Source organism: Athene cunicularia (genome assembly GCF_003259725.1).
Source record: "Athene cunicularia isolate RWA chromosome 4 unlocalized genomic scaffold, athCun1 chr4_part1, whole genome shotgun sequence".
Lineage (NCBI taxonomy): Eukaryota > Metazoa > Chordata > Aves > Strigiformes > Strigidae > Athene > Athene cunicularia.
Window position 1 is genome coordinate 25,113,906 of NW_020799098.1, and position 18,977 is coordinate 25,132,882.

General features: G+C 43.9%; 1 protein-coding gene across 3 annotated transcripts in view; it reads right to left on the reverse strand.

Annotated features, from left to right (window-relative positions):
* The window catches only part of RBM47 (RNA binding motif protein 47), an 81,202-nt gene that overhangs the window by 60,976 nt on the left and 1,249 nt on the right, over nt 1-18,977 (reverse strand). For 2 of the 3 annotated variants that reach the window (XM_026846713.1, XM_026846711.1), the window contains exon 1: nt 18,768-18,954. The exons of the other annotated variant lie outside the window; for it this stretch is intronic. In XM_026846713.1, coding sequence (XP_026702514.1) covers nt 18,768-18,796 — 29 coding nt within the window. In that variant the 5' untranslated portion in view covers nt 18,797-18,954. Of the gene's footprint in view, nt 1-18,767; nt 18,955-18,977 lie in introns of those variants that run through there. 3 annotated transcript variants of the gene reach the window in all.

Genomic DNA, 18,977 nt, shown 5'->3' on the forward strand with positions numbered 1-18,977 from the left:
AAAACTGGGTGCCAACTGCTCACCAACCCTGTTATTCAAGTTCTGAAGCCTGCAGCAAAGGGCTCCTAGAATTAGGTCTCCCAATCTGGTGGTGAGACACCTTGGATGTCTGCAACAGGTTTGCCTTGGGGTTGTTAAATACCCGCTCCATGTGATTGGGCTAATTAAAAGTTTTTAAAACAAATCCCTGTTTGTGAAGGTATAAAAGCTAAGAGGATTAGTTGTTAGTTAAACTAGACATAACCGAGAAACAAAGTTGTTGCTGTTAATTCTTAGAAATGCTACCCTAGTGCATGCAGGTGAAAGGAGTGGATAACAAAATTAATTGGTGAAACAAAAGTCTCAGATGACAGTTAAATTAGGTATATTTCATAGAAAAAAAAAGTTATCTAACTTGAATTGAATATTGCCACATAAGAGGGGAAGATTTTGTTCTATATACATAAGGCAAACCCAGCTTTAATTACAATTGTGACATCTGCTGTATTCTTCTTGTAAAAGAAATGTAGGTATTTTCTATTATTCTACAGATTTATTACCATAGCCCATTAAGCATATAGGTATATACAAATAGAGCCAAAAGTTGGGTAAGAACCATGTAACTCCAAACGTTCGTCAGAAGGATTGTCTACTGTTAAACTGAGAAAGTGTTCGAGTCTTATTCATGTTGTACTGACCAACTGGGAAGTCAATGACTCTCAATGACTTTCCACCCTGTCCTTCCAGGGGGTCTCCATTATAAAGAATCGGCTTCTTTTGTGTTTCCATGGGAATCAGAAGTCAACTGTTTTCTTCCACCAATAGGGAACTGCTCACTGCTTCCAGTAAGGATAGATTAGGGAAAATGGAATTTAGATCTACAGCATATTTGTGCTGAACAGATGTTCCCTCCCTACCAAAAACCCAACAAAAATAGGCCATTAGAGCCTCAAGACTCTCCCCCTGAAAACACACTTGTATGTCCACTCAGAGATTCCTGACATTATTCCCAGTGAGACTTCACTTCAACAGCAGCCAGCAGACCTCACCCTCAGCATCTGCTGTTACCTGTCATTTTGCCTTGTTTAACTGCTGCTTCCTGGGCAGACATCCCATGGATCCCAGGGTTTTATCTTGATGGTTCCATTCTCCCCTACCAGCCTCATTCTATAACACTTGTTAATGCTGGTAGCACTAATTATATTTTTATTTGAATGTAAATACTTTGCTTGGGGACATAATAAGCATACACCTGATTTTGGAGCCTCTGAAAGAAGGATGTTGTGCTGATCAGTGCCAATAAGGGAGGGGGAGATGTAAGAACTACCCCTACAGACGGAAGTTAAATCACGTTAGTGAGTGTTCCTGGGTCCTGGAAACCAATTGCACCCTGTAAAGACCAGAACAGCCCCCAACCCACTTTGGACCCATGTCATTTGAATACCAGTTACCCAAACCAGAGGGCAGATACTGCTCTCCCCAGGCACAGGCTGGGGGTAAGAATGAACTCTGGATCATTCCTAACACACAGTTTGGGTGCAGCCATATGGTTTTGGCGGGCAAGACAGCATCCTCCTCTCGAGGCAATCAGCCTCCGTGCCAGGGAGCAATTCTGGGCATGTTTAATTTACTAGCAATGATGTATATAATGGAGAAGAGAGAGAGAAAACCAAACCCCTTCTTTAACATCCAAAATAAAGAAATCTGTTACATCTGGAAATATTGAGGCAGATGATCAAATAATTCTCACTGCAAAAAGTTTGTACTGCCTGCAGCTAGAAGAACTGCTCTTTATGGAAGCAGGAATGTGGTTGAGCCTGCAAAAATGCGGTAAGGGATCTATACCTAATATTTTTGGATGATCTGTGCATGTCACAGGTAAGTTTCCATGGAGCTGAAAAAGCATTCAGGATTGAAATCCCATGTAAAAACTCCCTACTCAGACCAGCTGAGGATGGCTTTGTCAAGTGCCGGTGCCACATCTTTACTCCTTCTTGGAAGGTGAAAGTATCAAAAGTAAAGGTGTGTAAACAACCTTTTGTCTTTCTATCACATGTTGACCCTTGAAACAACAATAAGAAAGATTCTTTTTCTTCACTTTTCTCAACAAAACAACAAAAAAAATCAATTTCAGTTTGATTTTTTTTTTTTCTGCAGTGCTTCTTTAAAATTTCTTACAATTTCCACATAAGGTGCTCCAAATTGAAAAGCAGAAATATTTTCATTCAAATTTTTATTTTTACACAGAACAGATTGTTTTGCAAACTTGACCCAAACTTACAAATAGTTTTATTTTTACAAAGTGTTCACTGTTTGGTAAGTGTGCTGTTTGCAATTTTTTTTCCCCAGCTGGAATCCTGAAGAGCTTGCATATTGTAAGGAAAAAAAAGTACAGGTATGGATTTCTATGTTGATTTTTCATCATATGTGTGGGCTGATGATGGCTGTAGGTATGAAATACAAATTTACTATATACAGAACTTGCTGATCTAGTAGGATTAAATAACACATCTCCTGGCCCTTTTACAGAAGGATGATTCAAGCAATCCGTAGGTTCCTAGGCTGCTGCACAAGATCACAGCCTGATCACACGTGTATGATGGCATAAATAGATGAATAATAGCAACTGCATTTTCAGTCCCACCCACATTTCATCTTATTTTTTAAAATCATGTAACACCTACACACAATGCTTGGCTAAGGCTGACAAACACAGAGTAAAGAAAATCAATATATTTCTTTGTGTGTGTATTTTTTTTTTTTTTTTTTTTTTTTTTAAGGAAATAAATCTGAGAAAACAGCAGGCAGGTGGTGAAAGTCATTAGTTTCCATGAGATTTCAAAAGGTAAATCCTTGCACCATGTGGGATTGGATTAGAGTGGGAGACAGCTGACCTGCTCTAAAATACTGCTGCCTGGCTTCCCAGTTGGGCTGCGGTCGGCTCCAGCACGCACCATGACCTTGCCTCTTTTGAGAGCTGGAAGAGTATTGCCCTTGACTTGAATGGAGGCAGAATCAAGCCCTACCCAGAAAGTTTCATACGCTACGTGTCCTATGTGCGTGCCAGCATTATGCAACGGGGTGAAAAATGAAAACCTGTCAGGCACAGAACTGGTGCACTCAAGGACATACTGTTATTTGTTTCACAGCTTTGCCACTCTTAACAGGGATTAACAATGCGCCATTGATAGCTGCCATGATAAAGTCAACCAAAACGCCTCATTTTTTAACTCTCAGAAGATGATCTAAACTTTTGAGGGAAATGGCTGGCTTGGCCTCAAGGTTTAATTAAAAGAAAAAAACAAAAAACACAAGAAACTCGCCCCCCCTCCCCCCCCCGAGAAAACATTTACTTTTTCCAGCCTCCTTTCTCCAATTTTCCCCTCCTTTGTCCCCCAGTTAACACAGCAGCAGATTGAATTCACCTCCCAATTCCTTTTTTTTTTTTTTTAACCAAGTTGGTAGGCATTGTAAGTCGCCAACCTTTGCTTTCTGGAAATTCTTTGGTGTATTACTGCATAGCAGAGTGGTGTGACAAGGATAAAGAGATTAGAAGTAATTTCATATAACTCCTTCTTCTGTCAGAATCTGCAGAGGGCTTTTACTGGTAACTCTGAGTGTTGCTGAAATTCTTCATTAAAAGCTTTCAGTATATGGGCAGGAAGTCTCTAAGCAGTAAGACAGGGAGTAACCAAAACAGAGGGAGAGGAGGAATATTAAATCAAAGTCTCAACAGAGAGAAAATACAAATGGAAAAAAACTGCTCAAGTACACCAGTAATAATGCATGTTATCTCCAAGGGGGTTGACACCAATTCAGCTTTGAAAGCCAGAAAATCACGTGCTGAATTTCACCAGTTTCAAGTAATGAGGCATAACCAGTGCAGACACAGGCTCTCCTTGCCATGATTAGACAGCCAAGGTGGCTCTGAGCTGCTGCTAGATGGTCACAACTGCAAGCTGCCGAGGCTTACACAAAATTCAGCCAGTATGTTGTACCAGCACACTGTATGTACAGCCTACACAGACAAAATCTGGTGAGCAGATGAGGAGCTTTTCCCAGTAAGGTGGTCAGGTATGACCCCCAGTTTTGTCAGTGTGGGAAAGCAGGAGGGAAGCACAAGGAGAAGAAAGAATTAAATATGATCTGGCCTACACAGCTGGGCCAGTTGATGCTTGCACTGCAGACCTGACCAAAGCTTTGAAGATGTAAGGAGGGCAGCTTGCATTCTCTGCCATCTTCCCATTAAATGAACAGATGAATGGACAGACATGAAATGATAATGACAGTCCTTCACTTTTTGAAAAGTTACCATCATGTGTTATAAAGCTGTTGTCATGCGTTGCAGGTCCTCCTCAAAGCTGGTGACCTTGCAGAAGAACAAAGTGCCAACCAGCATGGACACAGGTGCATGAAAGGGAACATATCACTACCATACCAGGTTAGAAGAAGTTTAAACGCTGTGTCCCCTATTAGAGGGGTGCAAAGCTCTTCTTCTGCTTTTTTTTTGGGGTCCTTTTCTCTGTTCATGAATCATCCACCCACTAGTTTTCATAAGCATGTTCACAATTCAGGCTTGCTCAGTGAAGACTGCAGCATGATCCCCTGCATTTCAGCCCACTCAGGACAGCAGATTTCATCCTTATCTTCAGCTGTTTGCTATGTGTGAGGCAGGTTGCTCTGAGTGCTTTGTTTCTGACTCTGGATTTCAAGCTGGTTGACCCACAGCTGCCTTTCCCTCAAGTGTCTGTGGTACCCAGTACAATGGGCATCTTTCATTTGTTCGCTTCTGCTTTAGAACAATATATTAAAAGAACAGAATCTTTTCCAGTTCACACTAGGTGGGACATTTAATGCATTCAGGCTCTGATCCTGTACCTTTCAAGTCACAGAGGCTTTTGGGATGGCTCTAGTGGGGTGAAGGAGTCCCTTGCACAGCTGTGCCTCAACGCTAGCCTGTCTGAAGACAAAGTGCAAAGCAGAGACACACCACTGTGTGGTGTGCACAGTCCCATCATCTCAGTCTCATATCAATCTCCTGTTCCTCACCTTAAACCAGCTTAACTGCAGGTAACTATCACTTGCAATTATGATCCACTAGGAAAAGGAGAGCCTAATACCCTAAAGCACAGGGTGGATTGCTACCTTTGACTCCTGCTTTTACAAGACAGTTTTATTAAAGAGGTCTCTAAAAGAGGTGTAATGTGGTAGTCAGAGCCATGCTGGACATATTCCCTAAGAGAGGAAATGTTTAACACTAGGAGACCTAGCAAGGGTAATATCCTGGTCCTCAGCACTCTCTGCACTATTTGTCTTCCATAATGTCTTCCTTCTTTATCCTTCTATCTTTTCTTATCATGCTAAGGACACCAGCCTCATTTATCATTTTCACAAGATGTTTTTCCAGCTGCAACAGTGTCAGTGAAAGAAGGTAGCCCTGCAAGATACTGGTCACCAGCCCTGCTCAACCAGGCTCACCAGCTCTCCAGCCTACCAGCAGGGATGAATGTGGGACCGTTGCATCCAGAACCATCCTGAAACCAGCCCCTAAGCCAGGGCAATTCAAACCGTGGGTGGCTCCTGCCCATGAGAAGCCAGTGTTTGCTCCTACCTCTTTTACCCCATGGACACACAGGGGTGTGGATAAAACACAGAAACAGACCATGGCACAGAAGAGACATACTGGGATTCCCCCTTCTCAGACCAAAACCTAATCAGCCATTAGTCATGAGGATGCCTCTTGTGGGTTCTCCTCCTGGCCCCACACAGCTTCCCAGCTATGCAGTGGCAGGGGCCTGGCATCTCTCCACCCCAGCTGCTTGCCTTTGAACATGTACCCCGACACAGGCTCTTTGGTCCAGAAGGGACTGAAGCACTGCCGTGCTTTTCCCGAGTACCCTCCAACCTGACAGGCGGTACCACCACCCTCACTCCCATGTTTCACTAGGTGAAGGTGCCAGCCCAGGACTGGATGGATGCTGCAGACCCGTGCATGGGACAGTGAGCTCTGTAATGTGCCCATCCCCCTTGAGAAGTGCCTGAGGTTCGCTGGAGCACCTGATACTGGGGAGCTGGGTGCTGCAAACTGGATCCCATATTGCACTGGATCCTCCTGGGAGGGTTCTCCCACCTGGGAGATGGTGGCCTCCTTCACTCACCACGCAGTGCAAAGGGTGGCCCTGCTCCAGCAGAGAAGCTGGGCTTGAGCACCGGTGGTGGCTGCTGTCCCCACCACTCTCCCATAGACATTGGAGGGGATGTGGTGCCTGATGCACTGCGAGAAAGGGGAACTCATAGCTAAGGCAGATAAACAGACTCTTAATTACTGCTTTCTGTCTTCACTCTGCACATGGATCCTGTGTATCATTGGCCAAGTCATTTAAACCAAGACTTGTACAGATGGTCACTGACTGCATGTTCCTTATTTTTGGGTGGGAACATTTTCTGGTCTGCAATTTGTTTGCAGAAGCAAAGAACACTTAGAGCTGGAAGTGAACTCACTGGGAAATGCACTTTGAAAATGTGGATCTTAAGCAAAACTAAGTTTTCTGAAAAATAGAGTCATAAGGCAAGAAGTGCGACTGACTCATAGTGGTAGCTGAAGTGCAAATAAAAAAACCAAAGAGACAATTTATTTTGCCCCAAGGCAAACATTGCACTTCTGGATTCTCTACACCATTTTAATTGTTAAATTTAGTCAAATTTTTAAATGAAATGTCATTCTAAAGCAAAAAAAATGTGGTTGCATTATTTCAAAAATGTGGCAATAATACTTCAACTTATTTGCATATGTTTATTTCTGATCATCCAAAATAACCTCTTAGCTTGACATAAACCTATAGCTTGTTAACCCTAAAGCACATTTTTCAATGAAAATTACCTTTAACTAAAAAAGCTCAGCTGTGCTTGGCCCTGGCTAAACTGTACAGTCAAAACCATGGTAAACTTCTTAATTTATATTGTGTCCCTACAGTTTTTAGTAAACAAATATCAAATGGTTGTTGTGCAGATTATCTCACTACTGTTTGTAAGTATTTAAATACTATAGAGATGAACACCATTAAAAAGCCAGAGTAATAAATCTCTATTCAGAGCAAAACAATGCAAGAGCATGAACCATTTACGTCCTGAACAGCAGCAGAAAACACCACCCCACCCCACCCCACCCCCGAAATTAAATTGTTCACTGACCACCCTCCTTTTCACACATGATATATGGCAAGGATCCTACAAAAAACCTCAACAGCACTGAATGTGTCAAAAAGCCAGGATCATACTATAATAATACATAACAGAATACAAATTAGGATTGTTTGGACTATAAATCTGGCACTATCTGAATTACACACTTCATATTTTTTTCTGAGTAGGATATATCTGAGTCCTGTTTCCTAATCTTGTATGGTTTTCTTTTTTGGATGCAAACTGAAACCCAATCCCAAATTCCATCATGTGTCATCTTACTGACGCATGTGTCACCCGGAGGGGTAGCACATGAGATTTACCGCATGGACTTCTGCTCCACGAAGTAACTGAGTAAATCACAGAGGCAGGGCAGCAGCCCAGCCAGGCATTTGCTGGCAGCAGCAGTTAAAAGAGGGAGAAGACAGGAGTGGGGGGCTCCTTCCAGCTTTCCAAGGGAAATGTAGTGCTGAGAAAAGTCACAGGTTCACATCCCCAAGCACTCTGGCTCAGATGATCCCCTCTTGCCCCATCATCCCCTCTTGCCCTTGTCTGATAGCAGTGCCCCAGGCTCACAGCATTACCTCCCTCCCGTCATTACCGCTCACCCCGAGTGCCCCTGCCTGGCGGGCTCCACTCAGATCCCCCCATATCAGACCTTGCTCCCAAATGTGCTGTCTCCCTGCAGCAGCCACCAGTTCTCAGTCCCTTCCATCTGAGTTACCCCCTCAAATCCTTCTTTTCCATCAGCCTTCTGACTCCCCATCAGCTTTTCCAAGCAGGCTGTCCTCTCTCTCCTCCTTCCTTCTCTCTCTTCTCTCCTCTTGCTCCTAATCTAACCTGCTCCTCACAGCCTCAAGCTCCAGTACCTGTTTCTTTTTATCCTTTACCTTTAGATGCTCTGTCCACTGCTCTTGAACTCAGGGGCAGAGAGCCTAACAGCCTTGTACCAGACCTGCAACTAAAGTCCTCCCCAGATTGGAGCATACACAGTGTGGGCAGTGGTTTCTGGGACTTGGATGTTAAAAGTTGAAATTTCCATAAATACGTGGGAACTGATATTCAAAGGTTTATATCCTGCTTAAATCTGGGTACCTCTGCAGAAGAGCCTCTTCCCTGCGAATGGTCAGGTCACTGCCCTAGGAAGAGGTTGCACAAGTTTGAAAGAAAAGCAAATTCTCTAACTTTGATTTTCAGAAACGGTCAAATTTTAGGTTAAGCAGCTCTTGGGCCTCTATCCAGGCAAATGCAGAACAATTCATATGCCTCAGGTGGACATTTCATCATGCAATGTTTCAATCCAAGGATTTAAAGCTTCGCAAAATTACAAGCAAATGAAAATAGTCTCCTACTAAAAAATGCAGGGTATCCTTATTAATTAGAGCTTCTCTGTCTTCTTCCTTTTACATCTGCTTGTACAATGGGAACTTCTGGATGCAAAGTTTCATGCACCAGGAGCAGTTACGGTCCCAGATCTCTGTAAGTTATATGGCATGCAGAGGTTATTTTTTTCCGGAGAGGGCTACAACAGTTGTATCTGTTTACTAATATTAAAGCCACAGGCCCTTTAGCAGTGTATTTCAAACTGCTTTTCCAAAAGTGATCTGAAGCAGAAAGCTGGGAACTGTCACAACCCACACTCTGGGGACTCCTGAATCTCCCCTGGCCCCGGGTTTCACAGCAAGCGCTGCTCACCCTCTCCAGCAGCTGGACTTTGCTTTTGCTTCACAGGGGCACAACTGGAGCACAAAATGCAACCTGCTGCGCAGCTCCCTACCTCCCCTGATGGCTTGAGCCATTGGTGATTAGAGATGTATGTCGCACCAGCAGCGCTCCCCAAAGGCCCCCTCCCCCGAGGGCTGGGGGACAGCTGAGGGCAGTGTAGGAAGATGAGCTGCGGTAGGGAGCCCAAGGGCTGCCAGAGGTTGGGTAAGGTGTCCAGATGATCAGCACCTTCTCTCATCCCTTCCCAGGGTTCTCGCAGCACAACTGCCCAACCCTATAAAAATGGAGGTATAAACCAAACACAGGAAAACCCCCTGAGATTTGCTATAGCTCCCCAGAGATTTGTCATAGCAGAACCTGCTGCAAGACCTCATAACCTAATAGGATGTTCATCTATACCAGCAGAGACCAGTAATCACAAAATAGATATCCACAGCAACCAGAAACAACCCACTGGATCGTACTGTTGTTAACTCGTTCGTGCCATTTTCTGTGGCCAGGCAGGGATGTGAACCCAGGTTTCCTAAGCTTTATACTGGTGCCTTTCCTGCAAAACCAGCCATTCATATACTTTTTGCTTCTTGCCCGGCTTGTTCTACACCTTATTGCACATATATATACGCAATAGTATGTGTGAACTCAGAAGAAACCCTTATTTAATAGTGATTGACATTTGCAAGCTTTAAGAATGCAATGATTTTGGCGTCAGTTACTTTCCAGGTAAGGATTAACAAACCGATGAGTTAACAATCAACTGTTCTTTGTTTAAAACAGGCTGCATTTCAAAATGGAGGCAGCTTTCAGATTTTTTTGCAGAAAGATTGTGCTTTGATTTGGAAATAGGGAAGCACAGCAAGGATTGCAACACAAAACAGATAAGATTAGACTAACAGGAAATGTGATAGAAATGGTTTGAATCTATAGACGGAGCAGTAAAATGCTGTTCATCTCACATCATTCATGTTACAGTGCTTGTTTTAGGAGACACATAAGCAGTGCCCCCTTGTCAGAGGTAAGGCAGAAGCTAAACCCTTCCTGCGTTTTAGCATCATGGCTGGAACCCAGATATGAACAATGTAGAAATGCAGTGAAAATGGAAGCCTGGTTCCTTCGCCTTGCATGTCATTCAGAGCTCCTGATGTTGGTGGGAAGGGGGTTCATCTCTTTTGCTTTTCCATGGCACCAGCATCTCTGCATCCAGCTAGGTAGCACTCTGAACTACTTCTGGCATGTGTATGCCCTGGCACTCTGCAAACCCCTTGCTCAGCAACCCCTCACTTTGCATCTCCCCAAACAGGCATCCTGCTCCAGGATCCCCAGCCATGGATCCAAACTCCCTGATGGGCACAGGCAGAGCAAGCAGAGTGCATGGAGGCCCCAGAAACTGGCACCCATGCAGAAGGTGAAGGCAGACATCATAGGATGAGGAAACAATGAGTCAGTGATAGGTGCCGCATGCTGACTGTTGTATCGCATTGTATAGATCAGTCTGGCCACCAAAGAGTTCAATCCTGTGGTTTTGGCCGAGTTTTGTTTTGCACCCAAAACTCAGAAAGGAACTTGCACAACAACGAATATCAAGCTTATCTAATCCTTTTTGCACCGGCCTTCGCTCTGGAAAGGGTTTGTCCAACCCATTTGTGGGTATTCCAAGGGCACGACTACACACATGGAGTGAGATAACCTCCTATCTGTCCTGTGGTAGCATGATTACAACTCCCAAACTGCATCAGGATCCTTTCTGATTACTTTAGAGTACAAAAAAAAGAGAGCATATGGTTGCCTACGTATTAAAAACACAATGATGCATCCAAAGATAGTATAAACTTGCATCCCAGCTTACAGCTCCCATTGCAGTCTGTGCCTCGGGTGCCCATAGCACTGACAGAGAGCTGTGATCTTTAACTGATTTTCACTATTACCAGTATGAAGCTTTATTGCAAATCTAACCTGCTAGCCTTACGGATACATGGCATTTTTCATAAAACTAAGTTTATTACACTGCCCATAGGTAGATCGCACCATCAGCAGTTTTGCTTTCATTTTGTTTGGAGACCCTGTGTTTTTACACAGTTTATTTATTTAGAAAAAACTGTTGTGTCTATTGGAAAATATAAAGAGAGAGATGCTTCATGCTAGAAGCAGCTGCATGCCTATCACCTCTTGTATATATGTGGTATGTTCTTTAACAGCATGTCTCCTATGGCATTCCTCAAGAGTGCATTTCTAGTGTTTCAAAAGAGGAGAGGAAAAAAAGACATATTTCTTATTTATTGTTAGGGGAACTATGGCACAGTGAGGAAAAATGATCCTGTCAAGTTCATCCACCTAAACCAGAGACAAAGGTGGTAACTAAACACTGACAGCTGACTGACTGTTCTTTGGGAATTATAAATCCAGCACTGAGACTGATTTTTGTTGATACCTGCTGTGCATATACAGAGAAGCCTACATCTGTTTAGAAGAAGCAAGGTATTCCCCAAACAGCTGCAAAGTCAAACTTACAAAAGCCTTGTTCTCTGCACCTATAGAAGTACAGAGCACTTTTACTGACTTCACTGAAGTCAAGTATTTATATAAATATATAATTTCCTTTTCCTTTCTCCTTTTTTTTTAAAAAAAAAACCCCAAAACCCAAACCTTAGCAATCTACAGGTGAAAATGCCAGGATCTGGCTCAGATTTCAGCATGTTTAGTAAAGCCACAAGCTGAGACTGGTCTAACAGGCTCAGCTCTCTGCTGTGTTGCTTTACAGGTGAGATGGACACCACAACAGTGCCAACAGCCTCCTCACAGGAACCCCACAGCCCAGGGGCTAGCAGGATCATGGGTAACACACCTATCAAATCCCCACTGTGTTTTAATGGTGTTTCTTGTCCCGCCTGCATATCACCACAAAACCATCTTTGGGAGATGACTGAAATCAAAAAAAGCCACAGTTAAAACTCCAGATAATGTCGTAATTAGAGGGGGAAAAAAGCCCTGGAACTGCTCCATAAGCAAAAGAGCCATTTGCCCTGGACTTTTCTCATTCTGATGAGAAAGCCAACAGCTAAGGCCAGCAGTGCCTCCAGTTCAGCAATACTTAACTGCATTTACTCAGGGCTTCTGGCAGTTCATTCCACATCCTTCAGAGCTGTAGGTTTTATACAGTGCCCCATATATCAACCACACAGTGAGCTGATAAACTTTCCTGAGGCAGGTGGCCATGGGAATGGCCTGGAATTTGCACAGGAATTTCAACAGGAATTTTCTTACTGAGACTCATAAGGTCAGCAGACAGTAAAAACTAAAATTGTTTGTCAGCCTGTCTTGCTGCTTACCAGGAATGTAAGCTGGCAGATGAATACCTGCAGAAAATCAAAATTTTCAAGAGAAACAAAAACTGAACGTGGGAAGACATGGTCTCTGATCTTCTCAGCACCTCAAGTAAGAACCTGCAAACACCTGTGGTAAAACACAGGTCAGAGAAAAGACCTTCCAATATCAGGAAGGGCTCCAGGGGCTGCAGGCTGGCACGTTACAAGGCAGCGAGGAGCAGAGCAGCCACAGACGTGTTCAGGAGCCGCTGCTTGCCTTGGACCGCATTCCCACTGACCACACGCCACAGGAGACAAAGCACCCTCCTGGCATACCAGACACCCCTTGCCACCCCCGTGGCGCTTCGGAGGATTTATTCAGCACATGTACAGTCTGACCTGTGACTCATACAGGTAAGACAAGACTTGGAACTTCAGTATGTGGAAGAAGCGCGTGGAAGCCTTTTTGTTTATTATTGCTTAGTACAATTAACTTCTACGAAAATCACTATTTTTTTCTTCCTTGTAGGACAACCATGGCCTATTTGGACCATGGCCAGGTCAAAGCTTGCTCCTGGGCCCTGGGGCTGTGCAGCACCACTGGGTACATCTGCAGACGCCCTGGGCCTGGGTGCTCAGGGTGGAGACAACCTTGTCAGCAGCATCTCCTCTCACTGTTTACTTCATAAACACTTAGTAAGACACCACACATGGCAGCAACAACAGGCACGTTCAGATCTTCTCAATCCAACCTGAGGTGCCTCCAGCTTCCCATCCACCAAACGCGTGCACTCAGCAAGTCAGATAAGGTGGGTCTTTTCTTGCCCTCTACATGAGCCCAAGAAGCCAAGGAGAGAGTCAGTCTTCAAGAGCCACAGGCTGTACTGCAATCTCAAAAGTCTGAAATATACCCACCCATAAAATCTATGTCTGCTTGCAGCTTTACCTGCGACTATGTTGTGAGCTTCAGACACCTTATTAATGCTATCTTTAATGAGAATACTAATGACACTGAAACACTCCCTGTGAGGAGTAGCACTCACATTAGGATGTGGGTACCAGTGTGTGAACTCTGGTGAAATTGCAGTATCCATAGCCAACAGAAATTGTACTGCCAGAAGCATGCACATGACATGGACATGACCTAAAGTCATGTTAATAATGTGAATATTTTATTAAGGCGAGTTGATTGTGCTCTTTTGTTGTAAAACCATCTTGAGGACATGTCCCTGCATGCACATTCATGTTTGACTATCTTCCCTCCTTGCCTTTGGTGCCTTTTTTCCCAGTTCTGGCTCTTCCTCCCTCCCCAACCAGTCCTCACGCCCTCTTTCTCACTCCAGCAGAGTCCAGCTTTAAAGACCTCAGTTAGCCACACACTCTTCATACTTCCCTCCCCCCAGGTCCTGAAATCTTGTTGCTTCACATTAAGGCTTTCAAATTGTAATGAAGCATCTCTGTCTCAGATTTTCCCTAACTGGGATCAGACTATGCTCAGTGAGTTGATTTCCCCCTCCCTTTCTCCCTCCTCTTCCCCCTTACAACCACCCCTCCTTTCCCATTTACTCCCTTCCCAGCCCTGCAGACACCTCCCCTTCAGCCAAGTCCACCACATTCCTCTTCCGGTTTTGATTCTCCATTTTTCTCTTCTCCCTGTTGCTGATTTATGCTGATGACCCATATCACCCCCTCATTATGCTGTGTCCATTTCACCTATTCCCTTCCTCTGCTGCCCTGATCTTTTTCTTTTACTGATAAAAAAAGAGACCGTTTATTTGGCATACACTGCTCAGACTCCAGGCTCTCCACTTCTGAATTTTTCCTGCCCTAACCTTCAAGTGGCCCCATTCAGCACCATCCATTAGCCTCCCCCATTATGTCCCACCATTCAGCCTTTCTGTGATTTCCACTCCATCAACCCTGATGACTTCTCTTTTGCTTTTAACCCTCGTCTTTCTACCAATTGCAAATTCTCCCTATACTTCAACTTCCTTCAATTTGCTTTCCCATAATATATAGGCCAGCTGATACCCCTCACCCACTTTTTCTGCTGTCTTCTGAAAGACTGTCTGCTGAAAGCCTAGCCACTGCTTCCAGCTCATCATGGATAAAACAGAGTCCCTAATACCCCCACTCTCAAGGAATACCCCAAATCTCTTTTCACTCCTTTCCACAGCGACAATTACTGCTTTGTTTGCAGGCACGGCAGAGTTTTAATTGGGCAGCCTTGCTTTCAAGGTACGGCTAAGATCTGTTGATGTTTTCCACTTACACGTCAAAGGCATTGCCTGTTCTATCTGCCAAAACCCTTTCCCAGGATCTCACCCTTGCATTAACTCAGTAATGGCGACATCCTTTTCTTTCATAATTGCAATCTTGAGCCACTGTTTCATCTTCCAAATACTACTATACAAGGGTCATTTTTGTAGCCTGATGCTTCCAGTGTGCCACTCATTTGTGTGCTTCTGTTGACCAGCTCTCCATTCTCTAATAAATAAAAGTGTCCTTATACACAACACCTGCACAGGCAGGCAGAGCTGAATGGCAAATGGGCATTTTGCTGCCTTTTGTAGCTTTTGAACACCCTTTTCTGCTTCCCATCAAACACCTTTCTGTTTTCCCACATAATTCCTCCCTGGGACTACCTCCCTGGTCACAACTGCAGAGAAACCTTGCTCATCTCTCCTAAATTCCTACCAAAATCTCTCCTTTGCTGCTGAAATAGTACAACAGTGGCCAGGCTTCCAGAGTGCTGTGCCTGCTCTGTACCCAGCTGACCCATCTCACCATTTCCTTGTGCTCCACCCCACGTCTAGCCCAGTTCTTGCCTCTTGCTGGGTATTTCATGCATAAAACCTGCATGTCAGTGAGAGTCCTTCCACTCCGCCCGTGAAGCAGATACACACACAGCAGCAACACCCGAGTCAGGAATCCCAGGTCTATGACAGTGCAATAATTAATAACATCTTTAATGTTACCGAGAACTCAACTTGCCAAGGCTGAACCTACACCCTGACTTGTGATGGAGCCTATTAAGTTTCCCCGATAACAGACAGAAATGCAGAGGCAGTATTTCAGTTTATTTCAAAGACAAAACTCAAGCACATCCATTGTGTATTCAAAAGGCCAAAACATGAATGCAGACTCTGAGCTACATCACTTGTGGTGGTGCTTCTCCAAGAATAAATCTCCCAGTGGCTCTCACTGGCAAATAGGACAGAGCATTTCAGTTGTCAGTGACTGATTAAGCCATGCCCACTTTGGAAACAGTTAAAAGCTACTGTCGTGTCATGATTCTTGGTCAAGGATTCTTGTGTGTTTGTAGTTTCTTTCCATCATGTGACAAATAAGCCCATCTGTGCTGATTTAGTCTCAGCTTTATGACCTAACTAGGTAAAAGATAACATTCAGACTCTAAGTATATTTTGTAGAATGTACTCTTAAAATATATCAAAAACCTCTCTCTTCAAATGAAATTTTGCTTGTGATCATAGCAAATGAAAGACTGGAAAGGACAAAAATGCCCTCGAATATCAGGTAGTCAGCTTTGCAGTTACTAAGAAGTTGCTTTGCTCTGTTGAGTTTATTGTGTCACCAAAACCCTACCAGCCATTGCTGTACAAAGCCTGCATTGTCTCAGCAAGGCCACTGAGATGTTCCTGATCTTGGCAAGAGCTAGGTGTACCCAGAAGCATTTTATTGAAGAAAAGAAATTACAACAGCAGAAAGAAATATTATTTTAGGCCTCCTACTGGAAAGACAAAGGTCAAAGTCCTTCCTTCTGATAAAGAGCACAGAAAAATATCTTGTCCATTATCCAACAGGATCCATTTTACAACCTTGAAAATTGCACCTAAAAATCCCCATATGAAACAAATTTCAAAGTGGCTTAACATCAATATAAGGAGGATTTGTGGGTTTAAGTCATCAGTCATTTGGAGATCGCAACCTCCTGATGAAAGAGGCAACTACATATACCCATACACAGGCATGGAGGTAGTACCTACATAGTTAGTCAGATCTGCTTCCTCGCTACAAAGCAAACCTGATCTTTACATTCATCTAAGTAACTGATTTCTTATCTTCAACAGGAACAGGATCTGGCAACATTTCTTCACAAAGAGCACATATTTTCCCCTGTTAAATTTCTCAATAAATCAGAGCAATTCTGATCTGGGAAACCATGCACAGATGATCAGAGCCAGCAGTTTGAAAGAAAAAGCCAAGATTATATTATTGCTTCACCTGTAAGTGTAGTATAACATCTGCTGGAGTGTCATTCTAATAGTGCTGTGGGCTCCTACAGTAAGCCAACTTGCATACCCACTCCAGAGTAACCCCTGGATCTTCTTCTCTAGCTGTAGGATATTAATGCATTTTGAATATGTCATTGCCATGCCAGTGAGTAGGACTTCAGTATACACCTAAAACCATAAAAACCAATTTCACTAGTTGTCAGAGCCAGTAATAAGCCTACAATGGTGGAAGTAAGAATTGCCACCTATGTTGCTGGGATTAAATAGTTTTAATCAGCCACCAAAAAAGCATTTATTTCCAACTTTTTACCCAAGCAATCTTAATTTTCACAGGGGGAAACAGCTGGCAGTGGAAAAAAATATATCCACAAGCAAAAGCAAACCCCTCTGCTTTCTGTCAGATGTTCTCACAGCTTTTTCAGAAGAGCATGTAGCATTTTGCAGAGTGGTAGCAAAGGAGCAAGGGGGCTCTGCCACGTGGAGGAAGCCAAGACCCCAAAACATGGGCAACCCCAAAAGCAGACCTCCATGCTGAGGAGAGCCCTGCTGAAGCCAGCCAGGCATGGTCTGCATAAGGTCAAGGTTTCAGACCAAACCGCCACCAAAACAGTATTCTCTGAAGGATCTGCCATCTCTGGTGCTTATAGTAAATACTTTTATTCAAAGTTTTTCAGCATTTTTTTAATCTGGTGTATTGAAGGCAGCACATTCCTTTACTTTCTAAAAATTCAAACAAAGATCTCTCATCCCAGGCCACCACAAGGACACACAGAAATAATTATCAACTGTATTTACATGCCAGCCAACTCTAAATATTTCCCTAACGACACTTGGGGCCTGGAGCCTGTGTCTCAGAAGAAGTCGGTACCCAAAAGGAGGAAAGGGAGCCAGGGTCTCCCCAGGCAGGAAGACAAGGTGGGAGCACCTGACCTCAGCTCCTGGTGGGATGCATGGCTTTATAACAAGGCAGGAGAAAAAACTCTCCCAGGACAGGAATATGCAGGGAAGTGGGAGAGAGAGAACAAATAGGCAAGAAGAGTGTTTGTCTTTTCATTTATCTCCCAGACAGCAGTTTGTTAGCCTTTAGCACTCGTGCTAAGAGTCTGCCAAACACCAAACAGCGGTGTATTCCCAGCATTAACTCTGTTTCCTCTCCAAGACAGAGCGTTGCCTTCCAGTTTTCCAGCTTTATACCAGGCTCTGCTTAACACCAGGGCAACCTCTCACCCCCACGGCCTGGCACCTGCGGCGCGGGCGCGCAGCCTGCCGGCAATCCCGCTGGCAGCCGGCCTGCGCCCAGCCGCTCGCCACCTCCTCCATTGCGAAAGACGCCTAGTTCCCCCTCTCACTTCATGTGAGCTCGGCTCGACTGGTAAAGAATAATTGCAGGCTTGTCCAAATTATCATTTGCAAAGTCTAGGAGGCACTTAAAGGTACCAATATTCAATTTGTGTTAGCCTCAGGCAGCTCATTTCAGGCTGGTCTTCTTACACTCCTGCCCTCTGCCAGGTCAACCCAGTTGAGCTGCTAAAATTTAGGAAGGATTTTGCGACCTGTTAGATCCCAGCCCATCTTTAACTATTATAATACTTTGGCTTTGGCTCAAAGTTTTGCTTTAAATTCCTAAGAAGAAATGAGCTGTACAGCTTTCCTTCTTAAAAAAAAAAAAAGTAAAAAAAAAAATCAGCGAGTCCCTGGTATTTCTCATCTAATCACACATACCTCAGAGTGAAGGAGATGCTTGACCTCCTGATCAATACGTGTATTTTAAACAGTCATCAGAAACTTTTCCCAGATAAGGTCCAATTCTTATGCTAATGTCTGTAACAGAGTGGCAGACAGCAGCCTATCTCGGGGCCTTCTCATCTCCTCTCTGTCACTTGTGCCGCTGCTCAGCATTCTGCACCAACTACACTATTTCAAATGTTGAAAAAGAAACAGCCATACAAACAAAATACTCCTTCCAAAATTTACTTCAAAGACATTAGGCATATCACGCTGTGGTTTTTCTTTGACAAGGAGAAACATACATCTTTTAATTTAAAACTCTCAGATCTGCAGATCACTTCCTTATTTAATACCTGCTTCTGCCCCTCATCTGTCATCTTTCCTCAGAATCACCAGAAATCTGTCACTTGGAGTCACCAAAACTTCACCAAGAATCTTTGCAACCCTCTCCGTTTGCCTTTTCGCCCTAAAAATATTTTTAGATATATTTTCTAAACGAAATTCTGTCCTCTTGTGTTGTCACCCCAGTCACAGAAGAGTAACCCCTCGGGTAAGGACAGAGGGAGAACAGACCAAACCGAGAAGCGACGGTACCTACCTGGAGCCCGCCTCAGCGCCCAGCACCATTCGCAGCAATGGCAACGTTTCGGGGCAGCACCCTAATGCATTTTCCTTTCTACCGCGCTGCTCAGCGAGAGTTGAGCAACTCCTCACCCTGCTGCTTGGAGCAACAGCTCTCCCAGCCTTAACACTCGCTCCTGGCTTTGCTTTTTTTTTTTTTTTTTTTTTTTTTTTTTTTTTTTTTTTT